Raw genomic sequence first — 19,948 nt, 5'->3', positions numbered from 1 at the left:
GTTGGATGTATTCCCAGAGATTTTTTTGATTTGATTTGATTTATTGTCACATGTATTAGTATACAATGAAAAGTATTGTTTCTTGCCTGCTACACAGACAAAGTATACCATTCACAGAGAAGGAAACGAGAGAGTGCAGAATGTGTTACAGTCATAGCTAGGGTGTAGAGAAAGATCAGCTTAATATAAGGTAAGCCCATTCAAAAGTCTGATGGCAGCAGGGAAGCTGTTCTTGAGTAGGTTGGTGCGTGATCGCAGACTTTTGTATCTTTTTCCCAACGGAAGAAGGTGGAAGAGAGTATGTCTGGGGTGTGTGGGGTCCTTAATTATGCTGGCTGCTTTGCCGAGGCAGCGGGAAGCATAGACAGAGTAGATTTTGTCACAACACTTCCCCATGGGACATTTCACTATTACACACCTGCCATTGGTCCATCAGCCATTTACACTGCCTACTCACTTTATTCTTTCATGGGATGTGGTCGTCGCTGTCAGGCCAGCATTTGTTGTCCATCCTAATTGCCCTTGAACTGAGTGACTTGCCAGACATTTCAAAGGGCTGTTAGGAGTCAACCATATTGCTATGGGTCTGAAGTCTCATGTTGGCCAGACCAGGTAACAGCAGCAGACTTCCTTCTCTAAAGGACATTGGTGAACCAGATGGTTTTTACAATAATCGGCAAAAGTTTCATGGTTACTATTACTGAGGCTAACTTTATGTTCCAGATTTTATCAGCAATTTAAATTCCACCAGCTGCCATGTGGGGTTTGAACCCATGTCCCCAGAGCATAGCGTAGGTCTCTGGATTACTGGTCCAGTGATATTACCACTACGCACCCGTCAATTGAAAGGGAACAGACTCATGGCCCCAATATTTCTTGGGTGGGCAGGGAGGGGAAGGAGTATGGAAAACCTACTGAATCCGGGGAAACCGGGGAACTGGATAAATCCCAATTTTCTACTCTTGTTTCTTGCTAGGTTTGGCAGATTAATAGACTGACCAGATGCTGGGTGGGAATACCAGTGAGGAGGAGGCTCCAGCCAATGATAAACAATTAGGTAGAAGAAATTATGCCTTGGGTGGGAGGTGGACAGGAGAAAGAGTTCGTCAATGACGCTAGAGAAATCAGGGCTGAGGGTGGGGACAGATCATCCATTAAGGTATTGAAGCGACTGCGATTGATAGAAGGGAGGCCAACAGCTTCCTTGAGGAGCCATGGAGATGACTCTAGCTCACAAGGGGTACTACAAAAAGCAGAAACTAGCTGGAGATCGTAACTCCCATCTCCATTTCACTGCCAGGTTTCCTAAACACTAGAAGGTTGACCATCAGCTGTTAAATAAACTTAATTTTAAACTTAAATTTATTAGTGCCACAAGTAGACTTACATTAACACTGCAATGACGTTACTATGAAAATCCCCTAGTCGCTGCATTCCAGCACCTGTTCAGGTACATTGAGGGAGAACTTAGCATGGCCTTTCCACGTAACCAGCACATCACCCGGACTGAGAGGGGAAACCGGAGCACCCAGAATAAACCCACAAAGACATGGAGAGAAAGTGCAGACTCCGAACAGACAGCGACCCAAGCCGGGAACCGAACCTGGGTTCCCGGCACTGTGAGACAACAGTGCTAACCACTATGCCTACAGTATACAGCTACTCATGAGAACTAATCTTCAACATCTCTTGCAACTGTTCTTGAAGATTTGAAGGATAGGAGATTGGCCTGGGTCCTGGTATAAGCTCTGGATGCTGTATTGAATAAATCCCTGATGTCGGTTTGCCTATTTGCCTTATGCCTTTTCAGCATGAGTAGATTGCAGAATCTGCAATTGAATAACCACTTGTGCAGAGTAACAAGTATTTCAGTGAATGTAATCAAAGTATCAAAAGCTGAAGCAGCATTACCTCCAGTTATTTTCTCCTCTTCAGTGAAATCTTCCACTTCAGAGTGTTTTTCAGTCTCCTTCAGGTTTTAAGGGTTCACAACACTCTTGGTGATTGCTGTATTACTAACAGTTTGTGTCACTTCAGCCTCCTTGTCAGCTTCAACCCACGCCTCTATCTCACTTTCACACAGTTTGCTGATTGGAGTATTGTTGACCATTTCCATAATTTTGGATAATGTATCTATTCTCGGCCTTACGTTCAATAAAATTTAATCAGGCACTTGGGAGCTCCCAATTAAAATACAATAGTGAAATGCCCCACCTCCCCAATAATGGGCTACACACACACATTGCTGTATAAAATGGCCACTGGCCTAAGTTGGTGGGTTAGCAATGTATTTCCAGATTATAAATTTTTAGGCGGCGGGGGGGAGGGGGTGGCGATTGGGGTGTTTTAACACAGGTTTTCTTTATCACCAAGCTGGATTAATCTTGACTGTTAGTGATACAACATATTTTCCCACTCACCTCCAATATTTTGATAATAAATAAAAGTGAAGGAAAATGAAAAAATACACAGTTCTCTGTCTCTGATTTTGCTTCCTGCTCTCAGGAGCAAGCAAGGTTCATCTTCAATTCCTAGTGACTCCAGGGCAATCCTGGAAATTGGTAGCCCGAGGTACAAAGAGGAACATGAAAAAGGACAAAATAAATCTGGGTGGAAAATGAATGAAAGTTATATGGTTACTCGAATGTACATTTTGATAGATTTTTATATATAAAGTTCATACTTTGGGTGGCAGAGTGATGGGCTTGAGGAGAGCAGCAAGCAACGCTTCAATACTTTATAATGTGTTTGTTTCTCCATTGGGAGTTGAAGTTTAGAATAAACCGAGACTTATTGGGAGCAACACTGCAATCCAGGAACATAGCTATGGACATGAGAAGTAAGCCTGAAGGCAGAAAAGATTTCTGCCTCATTTTAGAAAAGTGCATTCAACAGTTGTGATGCCATTAGAGATCCTTCCAGGGTAAGCATGAAGATGTTTACCTGCTTCCAGAGGCACAGTATTATCTTACTGGGAACATTTCTGAAGTAATCTGCCACTGAAGGTACATGAAAAATTTATAATTAAGTTCAGAGTGACTGAGCACAGAGCAATTTGATCGATTAGAGCTGTGGTTCCCAAAGGGTGCGGCGCGCCACACTGGTGCGGCGAGAGAGGATGGCAAGTGTGGCGGGAAGATTCAAGGACAATCAAAGAAACATTTAAACATGGTTTAAACAAGCATTGTTTTATACTTTCTGGATGTCCTATGATCATATTATAAAGTAGTTGTGTTCTATGTTATGAATCAAGCACTGCTAGGAGTTGTTTTTTTTTGCATTTCTTATCAATAAAAGATTCGGTGTGGCGTGAGCAAATTTTTATTCCGAAAGTGCGGCCCAGTGAAAAAAGTTTGGGAACCACTGGATTAGAGAGAGGCCAGTAAGAGTTTAAACAACACCAAGTTAAAGTCCAACAGGTTTATTTGGTAGCAAATACCATTAGCTTTCGGAGCGCTGCTCCTTTGTTAGATGAGTGGAAATGTGCTCTCAAACAGGGCATAGAGACACAAAACCAAGTTACAGAATACTGATTAGAATGTGAATCCCTACAGCCAACCAGATCTTAAAGATACAGATAATGTGGGTGGAGGGAGCATTAAGCACAGGTTAAAGAGATGTGTATTGTCTCCAGACAGGACAGCCTGCAAGTCCAGGAGGCAAGCTGTGGGGGTTACTGATAATGTGACATAAATCCAACATCCCGGATTAGGCCGTCCTCATGTGTGCGGAACTTGGCTATCAGTTTCTGCTCAGTGATTGCGCTGTCGTGAAGGCCGCCTTGGAGAACGCTTACCTGAAGATCAGAATCATAGAAACCCTACAGTGCAGAAGGAGGCCATTCGGCCCATCGAGTCTGCACCGACCACAATCCCACCCAGGCCCTACCCCCACATATTTTACCCGCTAATCCCTCTAACCTACACATCTCAGGACACTAAGGGGCAATTTTTTTAACCCGCACATCTTTGGACTGTGGGAGGAAACCGGAGCACCCGGAGGAAACCCACGCAGACACGAGGAGAATGTGCAAACTCCACACAGACAGTGACCCGAGCCGGGAATCGAACCCGGGACCCTGGAGCTGTGAAGCAGCAGTGCTAACCACTGTGCTACCGTGCCTGAATGCCCGTGACTGCTGAAGTGTTCCCCCACAGGAAGAGAACAGTCTTGCCCGGTGATTGTCGAGCGGTGTTCATTCATCCGTTGTCGTAGCGTCTACATGATTTCCCCAACGTACCATGCCTCGGGACATCCTTTCCTGCAGCATATCAGGTAGACAACGTTGGCCGAGTTGCAAGAGTAGGTACAGTGTACCTGGTAGATGGTGTTCTCACGTGAGATGATGGCATCTGTGTCGATGATCCGGCACGTCTTGCAGAGGTTGCTGTGGCAGGGTTGTGTGGTGTCGTGGTCACTGTTCTCCTGAAGGCTGGGTAGTTTGCTGCGGACAATGGTCTGTTTGAGGTTGTGCGGTTGTTTGAAGGCAAGAAGTGGGGGTATGGGGATGGCCTTGGCGAGATGTTCGTCTTCATCAATGACATGTTGAAGGCTCCGGAGGAGATGCCGTAGCTTCTCCGCTCCGGGGAAGTACTGGACGACGAAGGGTGGTACTCTGTCCACCGTGTCCCGTGTTTGTCTTCTGAGGAGGTCAGTGCGGTTTTTTGCTGTGGCGCGTCGGAACTGTCGATCGATGAGTCGAGCGCCATATCCTGTTCTTATGACGGCATCTTTCAGCATCTGGAGGTGTCTGTTGTGATCCTCCTCATCCGACCAGATCCTGTGTATTCGGAGGGCTTGTCCGTAGGGGATGGCTTCTTTAACGTGTTTAGGGTGGAAGCTGGAGAAGTGGAGCATCGTGAGGTTATCCGTGGGCTTGCGGTACAGTGAGGTGCTGAGGTGACCGTCCTTAATGGAGATGCGTGTGTCCAAGAATGCAACTGATTCCGGAGAGTAGTCCATGGTGAGTCTGATGGAACTTGTTGATGTCATCATATAGTTGTTTCAGTGATTGCTCACCATGACTCCAAAGGAAGAAAATATCATCGATGTATCCAGTGTATAGCATCGGTTGAAGGTCCTGTGCAGTGAAGAAATCTTGTTCGAACCTGTGCATGAAGATGTTGGCATATTGAGGTGCGAAGTTCGAACCTGTGCAGTTGGCACTGGTTGGCTGTAGGGATTCGCATTCTAATCAGTATTCTGTAACTTGATTTTGTGTCTCTATGCCCTGTTTGAGAGCACATTTCCACTCCATCTGACGAAGGAGCAGCGCTCCGAAAGCTAATGGTATTTGCTACCAAATAAACCTGTTGGACTTTAATCTAGTGTTGTTAAAACTCTTACTGTGTTTACCCCAGTCCAACGCCGGCATCTCCACCTCATGACTACCTTAGAGAAAGGCAACATGTATTTTTAAAGTGTAGGTCAAGTCCAAACAAATTGAATTTTTTTGAAGAACTAAAGTAGACAGGAGAATGTCTAATGGTGTACTTTATATGGACTCCCATAAGACATTCGATAAGGTGCCACTTAGGAGACTGCTCTGTAAAATTAAAGCTTTTGGAACTGAAGGCAAATCATTGGCTTTTGCCCACTCAATGCTCTTGACCACACTACTAATCTTATGTTATTGATAAACTTGGATAGATGGCTCTCCATTATAATCAAACTCATCAATAAGAAAGAAAATAGTTGAGTCTTTATTAGATAGGTTAGGTGGCAGAAAGCAGTGGAGATAATGGATATATTCTCAAATTAGAAGAAAGTGACTTCTGGTATCATAAATGGACCTGTGCTGGGGACGTAACTATTTCTAATTAGTCATGGGCTGGGCTACAAGCTTCTTGGGATTTATCCGAGATTCCTCCCCTGTCCTGCATATTGTCTCTCTTGTTGTATTCATTTGTTTCTATTCACTTCATCTTTGTTTAGAGTATTGCAGAAATCCATCCAGAAAAAGGTCAAACTATGGGCCCAATATCCTCTCATCCCAATCACCAATAAATTTATAAACAGACATTATTGTAATTCACACATGAGATGCGCATATGTCGCACCATGCCGTGCTGCCACAGTACTGTCTAACGATGTCAATTTAATTCAAAATGCTTCAACACCACTGACAGCTCATGCTGGGCAGCTACATTTGACATTTATTTAAAAAAACTATTACTCCATTCTTAAAGTTACAATGCCAACGCGCAGAGTGGACTGGGTGAGCCCTTAATCCATCTCCTTGCTTGCTCCAAATTGAATTAAATTCATGGTCCCAACGAGGGAGACACAAGATCCAAGCTGACAAGGTATTGTACCGGGTCTTGGGCTTGATCCTACACTTTAGCCAAAAGACTGAGACGTACTCCCCTGCCAGGTGATCATGGCTTCACCCCTGCCAGGTATGTTAGACATGATGTGGAGATGCCGGCGTTGGACTGGGGTAAACACAGTAAGAAGTTTAACAACACCAGGTTAAAGTCCAACAGGTTTATTTGGTAGCAAAAGCCACACAAGCTTTCGAGGCTCTGAGCCCCTTCTTCAGGTGAGTGGGAATTCTGTTCACAAACAGAACTTATAAGACACAGACTCAATTTACATGAATGATGGTTGGAATGCGAATACTTACAACTAATCCAGTCTTTAAGAAACAAAACAATGGGAGTGGGGAGAGCATCAAGACAGGCTAAAAAGATGTGTATTGTCTCCAGACAAGACAGCCGGTGAAACTCTGCAGGTCCACGCAACTGTGGGAGTTACAAATAGTGTGACATAAATTCTGATTCTAGGATCGCATGATAAAGACTCAGGAGGAAAAAAGCCTTCAGGAGAACAGTGACCAAGACACCACACAACCCTGCCACAGCAACCTCTGCAAGACGTGCCGGATCATCGACACAGATGCCATCATCTCACGTGAGAACACCATCCACCAGGTACACGGTACATACTCTTGCAACTCGGCCAACGTTGTCTACCTGATACGCTGCAAGAAAGGATGTCCCGAGGCATGGTACATTGGGGAAACTATGCAGACGCTGCGACAACGGATGAATGAACACCGCTCGACAATCACCAGGCAAGACTGTTCTCTTCCTGTTGGGGAGCACTTCAGCGGTCACGGGCATTCGGCCTCTGATATTCGGGTAAGCGTTCTCCAAGGCGGCCTTCGCGACACACGACAGCGCAGAGTCGCGGAGCAGAAACTGATAGCCAGGTTCCGCACACACAAGGACGGCCTCAACCGGGATATTGGGTTTATGTCACACTATTTCACATAAATATTTCTGCTTTTTTCCTCCTGAGTCTTTATCATGCGATCCTAGAATCAGAATTTATGTCACACTATTTGTAACTCCCACAGTTGCGTGGACCTGCAGAGTTTCACCGGCTGTCTTGTCTGGAGACAATACACATCTTTTTAGCCTGTCTTGATGCTCTCCCCACTCCCATTGTTTTGTTTCTTAAAGACTGGATTAGTTGTAAGTATTCGCATTCCAACCATCATTCATGTAAATTGAGTCTGTGTCTTATAAGTTCTGTTTGTGAACAGAATTCCCACTCACCTGAAGAAGGGGCTCAGAGCCTCGAAAGCTTGTGTGGCTTTTGCTACCAAATAAACCTGTTGGACTTTAACCTGGTGTTGTTAAACTTCTTAAGGTATGTTAGAAACATTAAATGGTCAAATGTAGCTGTCCAGTATGAGCATCAGGGTCTAAGCAGTCACTTATATAAGTTCACTGAAGAGCAATCCCCTCTTTGTCCAAGTTACACAAGACCTTTGACATTATCTAGAGCAGCTGAACACAGAACCAGCAATATTATTTTGATTTCTACAGCTACTACGCGGCAATAAAATGTTTGCCACAGGAGACGAATGTAGTCTTTAGTGACAGGGGGGCATCGAATATCCAGATTAGCAAATGAGTGACTACTTTAGTCAATTGCAGAGTGCCGCTATCAGATTTGGGGTTTAAACCACATTACCAATCACCACTAGAAATCTCCAGTTCCTCATACCTGACATTTTCAAGAACCGGGGTCCTCACTACTCTGAAGAGTCTGTGCTGTTGAGGAGTCTCGGGTCCCTTCTTTCCTTTTCCCCTGGGTGTTGGCGGCGGGGAGAATGGAGGAAACAAATCACCAGGCTCCAGTACTATATGCTCGTCATCCTATTTCAAACAGAGAGAAAGCAGGGGAGTTCATTATTTGATTAATAAAGCTCTTGATAAAATGATGCACACTGACAGCTACTAAGGATGCAGTGCATTGATCAAATTTAATTACAAAAGCAAGAATCCCACTCAATCTTTTTAATCACAATCACACCAAAATTGAAACTTTTCTTGACCAGCATACCTGCAAACATCCTTTAAAAAGTTCACACTGTACGTTTGGAGCAGGCTGTTCAGCCTCTCGAGCCTGTTCTGCCATTTGATATGATCATAGCTGCAACTCCACTTTCCTGTCTAACCTTTGACTCCCTTGTCAATCAAAAATCTAACTCAGGATCACTTAATACTTTTGTGGCTGAATCCACTGCTCTCTGACAAAGAGAATTCCACAAACTAATTACCCTCAGAAAAACTGCTTCTCATCTCCACCTTAAATGGAAGACCCCTTATTTTTAAACAGTGTCCTCTAGATCGAGCTTCACTCACAAATGAAAAAAATCACCTCGTCATCTGCCCCGTTGAGTCCTCCAAGGATCTTGTATATTTCAATAAGATCACCTCTTATTCTTCTGACCTCCAGGCCCAACCTTGTAGAAGTAATTCCTTCCCCTACCTTCAAAGTATTATCTCATGTATCAGCTATCTGCAGATCCTATAAACCTTTTCAAGTCCTGTTACAGTTGTTCAGAAACATTATAATTTACTACACCTGTACAATTAGGAAATTTGTCCTAAATCCAAATTATGTATGTGTACATAAAATAAGAGTGGCTCTAACACAGACCTCGACTGAATGTAGAATAGAACCAGTGCAAAAGGAGGCCATTTGGCCCATTGTGCCCACACTGACTCTCTAACGGAGCACCTTAGACGGGCCCACCCCCATCCGATCCCCGTAACCCTACTGTATTTATCCCGCTAATCCACTTAACCTACACATATTGGGACACTAAGGGGCATTTTGGCATGGCCAATCCACCTAACCTGCACATCTTTGGACTGTGGGAGGAAACCAGAGCACCCCGGAGGAAACCCACAGACACGGGGATAACGTGCAAACTCCACACAGTCACTCAAGGCCGGAATCGAACCCAGGTCCCTGGCGCTGTAAAAGGCAGAAGTGCTAACCACTGTGCCACGGGGCAAATTTAATTCATCACACCATTCTGCTCTGAAAATCTAGCATTTATCTTTGCCTTTTACTTCTTTCCCATCTATCTCTGTATTTGTGATCCACATTCTCCTGAATTCCATCTTTGCCACAACTCTTTGGGTTACTTATAGAACATAGAACATAGAAAGCCACAGCACAAACAGGCCCTTCGGCCCACAAGTTGCGCTGATCATATCCCTACCTCTAGGCCTATCTATAGCCCTCAATCCCATTAAATCCCATGTACTCATCCAGAAGTCTCTTAAAAGACCCCAACGAGTTTGCCTCCACCACCACCGACGTCAGCCGATTCCACTCACCCACCACCCTCTGAGTGAAAAACTTACCCCTGACATCTCCTCTGTACCTACCCCCCAGCACCTTAAACCTGTGTCCTCTCGTAGCAACCATTTCAGCCCTTGGAAATAGCCTCTGAGAGTCTACCCTATCCAGACCTCTCAACATCTTGTAAACCTCTATCAGGTCACCTCTCATCCTTCGTCTCTCCAGGGAGAAGAGACCAAGCTCCCTCAACCTATCCTCATAAGGCATGCCCCCCAATCCAGGCAACATCCTTGTAAATGCAAAGCTTTTTGAGAATCCATATGAAATGCAACCTATGGATTTTTAAAATCTACTTATTCGAAGAACTCTACAGTCGAGCATGACCTGCCTTATCGAAACCCATGCTGACTGCCTGATTATTTCATGGGTTTTTTAAAAATTATTCTCTCATGGGATGTGGGTATCACTGACAGGGACAGCATGTTGCCCATCCCTAATTGTCTTTGCACTGAGTGGCTGGTGAGGCCATTCGTACAGGCAGTTAAGATTCAGCCATATTGCTGTAGGCCAGATCAGGCAAGGACAGACGATTTCCTTCCCTAAAAGTTTCACAGTCATCATTACCAAGATTAGCTTTAAATTCCAGATTTCAATTCCATTTTCAAATCCCACCAGCTGCCATGATGGGATTTGAACCCTTGTCCAGAGGAGATTAGCCTAGACTTCTGGATTACTAGTCCAATGATATTAGCACTACACCATCATGGTTCAGCTATTCTTAGTAATCCCAATCTTTACTATACACTCCAGTAACTTTTTCACAGTTAAAATAAGGTTACTATGGCTATAATTTCCTGATTCATCATCTTTATTGAAGGGGAATATCACAATTGCCACCATCTGACCAAACTTTTCTTTCCAAAGGATTTGGTTTCCATATCTTGTTAGAAGAGAAACATAAAGCTTACCTTAATTCCTCTTAAAGAGGCAAAGGACTCTTGGCCAGGTCTAAGTGCAATGACATCACCTTCCACTAATAAACCAACTGGAAGACTGACCAGATGCCCATCTCTATAAGCCCAGTGGAGTGACCAGGATGGAGCAGAGGGCATAAAGAGGTCTGGATACAATGCATCTTCCCATCTCAGTTCCTCAGTACCCACAAGTGCTTCTGTAAACATTGAAAAAAGAACAAAAATATACATTTACAAGAAATCATTTTATTACGTAATTTTCTCTTTCTACATCAGAGGATCTGGATTTGAAGTCCCACTAGCCCAATGAGCGCAGGTGTCTTTTCTCTACCGGCTGCATACAAAGTGAGCTACTTACAATCTATACTCAGTTCTTAATGAACATGGGTGCGCGCTACCCTGACTCCCACTCTGCCTTAAAATTGTGAACAATGGAGGACTTTGCACTGATGGAGGAGTGGGTGTTTTTTCAGAGTTTATAACTGAGGCCTGTTCATGCTGTACTTGACCAGAGTCCTCGACACTGTTGCTGCGAGTAATAGAGTCATAGAGTTTACAGCATGGAAACAGACCCTTCGACCCAATTTGTCCATGCCGCCCTTTTTAAAAAAAAAATCCCTAAACTAATCCCAATTGCCCGCATTTGGCCCATATCCCTCTATACCCATCTTACCCATATAACTGTCTAACTGCTTTTTAAAAGACAAAATTGTTCCCGCCTCTACAACTACCTCTGGCAGCTTGTTCCAGACACTCACCACCCTCTGTGTGAAAAAATTGCCCCTCTGGACACTTTTGTATCTCTCCCCTCTCACCTTAAACCTATGCCCTCTAGTTTTAGGCTCCCCTACCTTTGGGAAAAGATATTGACTATCCAACTGGTCTGTGCTCCTCATTATTTTATAGACCTCTATAAGATCACCCCCCAGCCTTCTACGCTCCAGAGAAAAAAGTCCCAGTCTATCCAGCTTCTCCTTATAACTCAAACCATCAAGTCCCGGTAGCATCCTAGTAAATCTTTTCTACACTTTTTCTAGCTTAATAATATCCTTTCTATAATAGGGTGACCAGAACTGTACACAGTATTCCAAGTGTGGCCTTACCAATGTCTTGTGCAACTTCAACAAGACATCTCAACTCCTGCATTCAATGTTCTGACCAATGAAACCAAACATACTGAATGCCTTCTTCACCACAAGTAAAGAGAGAAACATTCCATCGCCAACATTTCTGAACAGTTATTAAAAACACAACGTTTGCCACGCAAACGTACATTTGGGAGAAAAAAGTATCCATTCAAAAGGGATCCACAGTTGGCCATTATATGATCTTGTTTGTTTATTTGACTACATATCATTGATCTCTAAGATTTCAGCAATGTGAAAGGTATTGCCAATACAGTCCCTGACATCCACAGCAATGCGCAGACTTGTTCATTTAGTTAAAGGATGTGCAACTGAACCATTTAGACCAGGAAGTCTCTGAGTTTATCTCTGAGTATGTCCAGTTTAGCAAGTTAGGCAGAGTCTGTGGATAGAGAAACTGAACTAATGTTTCAGGTCCATGATATTTTATCAGCACTGGAAGACATTTGAAAAGAACAGCTATTCAGCAACTGTAGAGCCATAGATTTGGCGTATGCGTGCACAAGAAGAAGTACTTTTCCCTGGCCCAGTATTTATTTAATTGTTGTTCATATTGCGACGATACTGTGCCTTTAAGAAATGTATTTTAGGCAAGTTTCTGTGCTGAATGTGTTTACTAGTCCCTTCCATTTTATCGAAGCCATTTAGTCCAGCAGCACTGCATTGTTACTGCAGCAACATGATTGACCTTAATTGATGCAGTGTTTGTTTTGATCTGAATTAATGCAGAATTCTGTTGCTTTATGTTTTCCCCAGGAATATTGCAGAGTAGTGCTTGATTAGGTTGGTGGCCAGGTAAGGCCATGTGATTGGGTACAGCTAGGCTTTCACAGAGAACTCAGGGCAGTCTGCTTTTGGGATTTTTCAGAGAGAGGTTGCTTTCTTTGTATCTGTTGCTCTGTCTGAAGTGGAGACTGGAATCTGCCAAGAAATAAGACTTTTCCACAGAGATTCTACTGTTTGGGTGTGGAGCTTTCTCTGGAAGTTGATGCATGAGATTTAGAAGACACTCTCCAAATGTCAAAAGGCTGGAAATCTAATACCTAAGTAAGCATCTTTGGTTTCTGTGCTAACTGGTTCTAATGAAGGGATTCAGGTCTATGAGGGATACTGCTAAATTGGAACAATAGAGATAGCTAACTGTAAATAATTATATTTTGCCATGTTTAAGTATTATATTTGGTAAAAGTTATGCTAATTATTTTTGTTATTTTCCAACTGTGTTCTTAAATAAAGTTTGTCTAATAAGTGGGTCACTTGAATCATATCTGGAGTGAAACACCTTACGTTCACCCTAATGCCAAAATCAAATGTCAAAGTTAGGGTCCAGGCTAACTTCATAAAATATCTTGGAGTTTCTGATCTGGTCCTTAACAATATCCAATACTAGAGTCCTGATTAAATGTCACCCAGGTGAAACCTTAATCGTGTTTCGCTCTCCAGAGATTCTACCAGACTGGCTGAGTCTTTCCGGCGTTTCCTGTTTAAGTTCTATTCCCTGTGACAATATTACAGTGTCTGCTATTTTTTCATCAGCTTGGGAATTCACTCCAGCTGAACTGACAAATCTCAGTCTTAATCAATCAGAAAAATTCTCAGATATAACATTTTTTAAAAAATGTACTCACCATTCAGCTTAATGATGATTGCTTGTAGTCTGGCCATGACCTCTCCTTTTCTCAGTCTCCCCTGTCGCCCAATCACAAAGAGGTTGAGGAAAAGAAGCAGGAACAATACAGTGGCATTCAGTACTGCAGTGCCCTGGCTATCAGAGGAGAGAAGGAAACACAATAATTAGTTGCCTGCAGCGGATAAGCAAAGTTGCAAGACTTTTGCCGATCTCATACAGAAACTTTGCAATAAATTGTTTATTAACACATTGAATAACACAATGTGGTCACTTGTTTGTTAAATTCCTGTTATTGAGGATCAACATATGGCAAGATGTGAATAGACAAATAACATAAATACAATAGAGGTATTCAGTAAAATGCTAATGGAAAGCTGCAGTCCGAAGCAGTGACATGCTCAATGGTCACCTTTTTAGACTTAATTTCAGTGCCTTACCCCATCTCAACATATACATTTTTTAAAAAATGATATCCAGCATCCAGAGCAAGTTCTGTACTTTAGCCTGCAGATAGTGAGCAGGTTTTCTGCTGAGGATTGGAAGATTGGATATGTCAGGAGATACTGGATAGGTGCAGGAAAAATAGGGTTGTTGTAGTGGGAGACTTCAATTTCCCTGGTATAGACTGGAAATCGCTGAGAGCAGGGACTCTGAATGGGGAGGAATTTGTAAAATGCGTACAGGAGGGTTCTTTGGAACAATATGTAGATAGCCCGACTAGAGAGGGGGCTATACTGGACCTCGTACTGGGGAATGAGCCCGGTCAGGTCTTCAAAGTTTCGGTAGGGGAACATGTGGCAAATAGTGACCACAATTCTGTTAGCTTTAGGATAGTGATGGAAAAGGATGAGTGGTGTCCCAAGGGTTAGGTGTTGGATTGGGGGAAGGCTAACTTTAGTGGGATTAGGCAGAAATTGGCAGCTCTTGATTGGGAGAGGCTGTTTGAGGGTAAATCCACATCTGGCATGTGGGAGTCTTTTAAGGAACAGTTGTTAGGGCTACAGGACAGGCATGTGCCTGTTAAAAAGAAGGATAGGAAGGGTAGGATTCGAGAACTGTGGATAACCAGGGAAATTGAGGGACTGGTCAAAAAGAAAAGAGAGGCGTATGTTAGGTCCAGGCAGCTAAAAACGGAGGGAGCTCTGGAGGAGTACAAAGAAAGTAGGAAAGAACTCAAACGGGGAATTAGAAGAGCAAAAAGGGGTTACGAAATGTTCTTGGCAGACAGGATTAAGGAGAATCCCAAGGCATTTTATTCATACGTTAGGAACAAAAGGGTTGTCAGGGAAAAAATCGGACCTCTCAGGGACAAAAGTGGGGAATTATGCTTGGAGCCCAAAGAAGTAGGGGAGATCCTAAATGAATACTTTGCGTCGGTATTCACAAAGGAGAGGGATGTGTTGACTGGGAGTGTCTCGGAGGGAAGTGTTGAACCGTTGGAGAAAATCTCCATTACAAAGGAGGAAGTGTTAGGTTTGTTAGAGAATTTAAAGACTGACAAATCCCCAGGGCCTGATGGAATCTATCCAAGGCTGCTCAGGGAGACGAGAGATGAAATCGCTGGGCCTCTGACGCAAATCTTTGTCTCGTCACTGGACGCAGGTGAGGTCCCAGAGGATTGGAGGATAGCTAATGTGGTCCCGTTATTTAAGAAGGGTAGGAAGGATAACCCGGGTAATTATAGGCCGGTGAGCTTGACGTCCGAGGTGGGGAAGTTGTTGGAGAAGATTCTTAGAGATAGGATGTATGCGCATTTAGAAAGGAATAAACTCATTAACGATAGTCAGCATGGTTTTGTGAGAGGGAGGTCATGCCTCACTAACCTGGTGGAGTTTTTTGAAGAAGTGACCAAAATGGTTGACGAGGGAAGGGCCGTGGATGTCGTCTATATAGACTTTAGTAAAGCGTTTGACAAAGTCCCTCATGGTAGGCTGGTGAAAAAGGTTGGATCTCATGGGATAAAGGGGGAGGTGGCTAGATGGGTGAAGAACTGGCTTGGTCACAGAAGACAGAGGGTGGTAGTGGAAGGGTCTTTTTCCGGCTGGAGGCCTGTGACTAGTGGTGTTCCGCAGGGCTCTGTATTGGGACCTCTGCTGTTTTTGATTGATATAAATGATCTGGAAGAAGGTGTAACTGGGGTGATCAGTAAGTTTGCGGACGACACAAAATTGGCAGGACTTGCAGATAGTGAGGAGCATTGTCAGAAGCTACAGAAGGATATAGATAGGCTGGAAATTTGGGCAAAGAAATGGCAGATGGAGTTCAATCCTGATAAATGCGAAGTGATGCATTTTGGTAGAAATAATGTAGGGAGGAGCTATATGATAAATGGCAGAACCATAAAGGGTGTAGATATGCAGAGGGACCTGGGGGTGCAAGTCCACAGATCCTTGAAAGTGACGTCACAGGTGGAGAAGGTGGTGAAGAAGGCATATGGCATGCTTGCCTTTATAGGACGGGGCATAGAGTATAAAAGTTGGGGTCTGATGTTGCAGATGTATAGAACGTTGGTTCGGCCGCATCTGGAATACTGCGTCCAGTTCTGGTCGCCATACTACCAGAAGGACGTGGAGGCTTTGGAGAGAGTACAGAGGAGGTTTACCAGGATGTTACCTGGTATGGAGGGGCTTAGTTAGGAGGAGAGATTGGGTAAACTGGGGTTGTTCTCCCTGGAAAGACGGAGGATGAGGGGAGACTTAATAGAGGTGTATAAAATTATGAAAGGCATAGATAGGGTGAACGGTGGGAAGCTTTTCCCCAGGTCGGTGGTGACGTTCACGAGGGGTCATAGGTTCAAGGTGAAGGGGGGTGGGGGAGGTTTAACACAGATATCAGAAGGACATATTTTACACAGAGGGTGGTGGGGGCCTGGAATGCGCTGCCAGGCAAGGTGGTGGAGGCGGACACACTGGGAACGTTTAAGACTTATCTAGACAGCCATATGAACGGAGTGGGAATGGAGGGATACAGAAGAATGGTCTAGTTTGGACCAGAGAGCGGCGCGGGCTTGGAGGGCCGAGGGGCCTGTTCCTGTGCTGTATTGTTCTTTGTTCAGAGAGAAAATGTTTCATAATTAACAGTAAGTGGACTTGTCACTGTATTAGAAGTATAGCATAGTGACCTTCATTTTTCATCCTATATCCTAAGTACTATTTGTTTGACACCTCATCTCTACAAAAGAACGGCACGGTGGCACAGTGGTTAGCACTGCTGCCTCACAGCGCCAAGGACCCGGGTTCAATTTTGGCGTGTGTAATTAGCACATTCTCCACCATGTCTGCATGGGTTTCCTTCAGGTGCTCCGGTTTCATTCCACAATGCAAAGATGTGCAGGTTCGGTGGATTGGCCATGTTAAATTGCCCCTTAGTGTCCCAGGTTAGAGAGATTAGTGGGGTAAATACATGGGGTTACAGGGTTAGGGACTGGGCAGGATGCTCTGTTCAAAAGTCAGTGTAGACTCAATGGGCCAAATGGCCTGCTTCAGCACCATTTTATTAAGTTCTAAGAGGAAATGTATCTGGCTGAAAAGCCACATTTATATCACTTCCAAAGACAATGTTAATTAGTTGTTCTCTGTTTCAGTTAAATGCATGCTCTCTGATGCTATAGCCTCCTGAGTAGCACAGCAATGGGGACATACTGCTGTCAAGTCACTGGAGAAGGGGGCTGATACATAGAATAATTAGCAATCAGGCTGGGCTTTTGATGTCAGTATACCCAAGGTACGTCAACTCTAATTCTTTATAATTCCTTTATAATACTTAAGATTGTCAATCAATCTTGATGAATACAGTTCATCAGCTTTTAAAGGCAAAGACAAAGTTAGCTGGAATGAAAATCAGAATGGCAACAGACAGCAAACTGCAACAAATGGACAATCGCTAACCTGACCGTTATTCCACCTGCAGCAAAACTGGGATTTGCTTTTACCATTTTCTTCTGGTTTTGCGATGCAGTTACTTGCAAAACCTTTTCAAAAAAGGTTTGACTTTTCAAGAAATTGATGAACAAAAGAATTGCTAAAATACTCGGATGCTGCTGACGCTCGGGATTGGGGGAAGGGTTTCACTCCTCAACTTAACGTTCCTCACTTTGATCAGTACAGAACATTTAAATAGATGACATCCTCATCATTAAAAAATACAGAAATAACTTACGTCTCACACACAGCACAACTCTAAAATCCTTATATATAGAAATCTCCCACATGGTTGCAAGAGAAGGAACCGAAGCCAAAAAATAAAATCTTAAAAGGTGAGAACAGAGGTGGTCTTTCTGGGCTTGAATAAAGTTCAAGTATCACAAGCTCCATTCTTGAAACTTGAGATGTCAGCTGAACTCCTCAACTCAGCATTTTGTAGTTCACACTGGGGCATTCGTTAGTCCACAGCAGTAGACTCCTTGTCATCATCTCAGCTAATCCACGATGGTGTCCTGCACTATAAACTCTTCACGTCGGTTTGAGAATAACTTGTTGCACCACATTTTGTTTCTACATCAAAACTGTTTGCTGGTTTCACCAACCCAGTAGATCTATCATCATAGAAACTCTACAGTACAGAAAGAGGCCATTCGGCCCATCGAGTCTGCACCGACCACAATCCCACCCAGACCCTACCCCCATATCCCTACATATTTTACCCACTAATCCCTCTAATCTACACATCCCAGGACACTAAGGGCAATTTTAGCATGGCCAATCAACCTAACCCACACATCTTTGGACTGTGGGAGGAAGCCGGAGCACCCGGAGGAAACCCACGCAGACACGAGGAGAATGTGCAAACTCCACACAGACAGTGACCCAAGCCGGGAATCGAACCCAGGTCCCTGGAGCTGTGAAGCAGCAGTGCTAACCACTGTGCTACCGTGCGCTCTAGACATGAGATTTTGCTTACCTTCCATTTGGTTGGCTGCCATAGCAACACAGCAGTAAAATGGCAGCCAGTATCATAAGAGCTGCCCCTGGCCAGTGAAAGCTGGAGGATCGGTTGCTGGGATCGAGGAAGCCCTTAAGCCATATTTCCTGCAATATGATGAGTGCAGCAGTCAGATGGCCATTGGCACAGACACACATCATACTTTAAAGCACTGAACAAAACAGAGCGCACATGATGCTGCACATGAACTGTAAGATACCAGCTTAGTTTCCACACAAGACTTGAATGAAAACATATTCAGTTAAGATCACCAGCAGGGCTGGAAGCTTCAGAATAAAGAAAAGCTGTACCAGAGCTAAGGGCAGGGAAATTATAAATTGAATTACAGTTACACTGGGGAGCAAGTTACAATAAGCTTTCTATTACGTCCTCTGAATTATCAGGCAGAGATCTGATCAAGAGACTCAGAGGACATTAATCGGAAGAGTGGTTTGTGAATGTCCTTTGAAGTGAGGCTCGAGTGATTGGGGGCTTCAATTCATTTCCAAGATATATAATGAAATAGATCACTTACTCCTGCTGAGCAGTGAAACTTTCATCCCCCGCATCCGTTATAGCAGTAGAGGAACCCTGGACAACAACATGTCAACTCATTGCCCAATCCTTCAGACCCTTTTCAACATCAAACACAATTTGTTTTAGTCTGTTGAAGTTCATTTGAAAATGAAAGCAATGCAATGTAACAGAGTAAAGAACATCACTCCTGTTCAAACCAGTAGGTTTTGAGGAGAGTCTTAAAAGACTGAGGCGGAATGGTTTAGCAAGGGAATTTTAGAGCTTAGGTGGCACATACAATGATTAGAAATTGTGATGCACAAGGCGGCCAAGAGGTGGAGGAATCTGGAGTCCTCAAAGGGTTGCAGGGTCGGAGCGGAGGTTACATGGAGAGAGAGAGAGAGAGGCAAGGCCATGGTGATATTTGAATACAAGAATGCAAAGTTTAAATGTGAAGCCTTGGTGAACCTGGAACCAATGTAGATCAGTAATCACAGGGCTGATGAGTGAGATTTCAATGAGTTTAAGTTTAAAGAAGGTGAAAGTTAGAAGACCAACCAGAACAGCATTGGAATGAGTCATGTGTAGAATTTCCATCACACCGTACCTTCCAGGAATCCTTCTTTCTCTGTTGTTTCTGGTGCTCTTCCAGGATTACAGCGAGTTGGTTACGTAGCACTGTCAGAGCCTGCCTGGTGGAAAGGCCCAAGCTAGTGACCATTCCATCCTGTGAAATAATCAGAACAGAAAGATTTAGATGATACCCCTGATCACACAGCTAATGGGTGGTTGATTGTGCTGCCGGAAAGACATCTAAATGGACGGAGTCTCTGCTGGAAACATTGTTATCGTTAAGATTTCAGTAAGATGTGATGAAATAATGTAAATTATTTTATATTCTGCACATTTCAATTGAGAGAAATAAAACAGTTCAATTATAAATCCTTTTTTTTAAAACTTGAGGAATGGCTGAAAAGATCATTATTGTAATGCTTGGTCAATCAACTAGTCAATCAACTAGCTATTTATCACTGGGAAGTGCAATTTGAGATCATTAAGAGCATCCCAAAAGCAAGATATTCAAAGTAGCCTCGCACCCACGCCACCTTGTCACAGATGTGTTATATATTTAAATAGTTGTATGATTGCTTTAA

The 19,948-nt window shown here is 43.7% G+C and overlaps 1 protein-coding gene across 3 annotated transcripts in view; it reads right to left on the bottom strand.

Moving 5' to 3' along the window:
- Nucleotides 1–19,948, bottom strand: part of tmem94 (transmembrane protein 94) — a 108,068-nt gene that overhangs the window by 71,544 nt on the left and 16,576 nt on the right. For 2 of the 3 annotated variants that reach the window (XM_078225309.1, XM_078225312.1), the window contains exons 2-6: nucleotides 19,402–19,521; nucleotides 18,258–18,385; nucleotides 13,357–13,493; nucleotides 10,578–10,780; nucleotides 8,017–8,168 (exon numbers count right to left, since the gene is read on the bottom strand). In XM_078225309.1, coding sequence (XP_078081435.1) covers nucleotides 8,017–8,168; nucleotides 10,578–10,780; nucleotides 13,357–13,493; nucleotides 18,258–18,385; nucleotides 19,402–19,521 — 740 coding nt within the window. Of the gene's footprint in view, nucleotides 1–8,016; nucleotides 8,169–10,577; nucleotides 10,781–13,356; nucleotides 13,494–18,257; nucleotides 18,386–19,352; nucleotides 19,522–19,948 lie in introns of those variants that run through there. The other variant, XM_078225313.1, reaches the window with a different exon arrangement.

Source organism: Mustelus asterias, chromosome 12 (genome assembly GCF_964213995.1).
Source record: "Mustelus asterias chromosome 12, sMusAst1.hap1.1, whole genome shotgun sequence".
Classification (NCBI taxonomy): domain Eukaryota; kingdom Metazoa; phylum Chordata; class Chondrichthyes; order Carcharhiniformes; family Triakidae; genus Mustelus; species Mustelus asterias.
The sequence above is the reverse complement of the archived record's forward strand: the minus strand, read 5'-3'. Positions and strand labels throughout refer to the sequence as shown.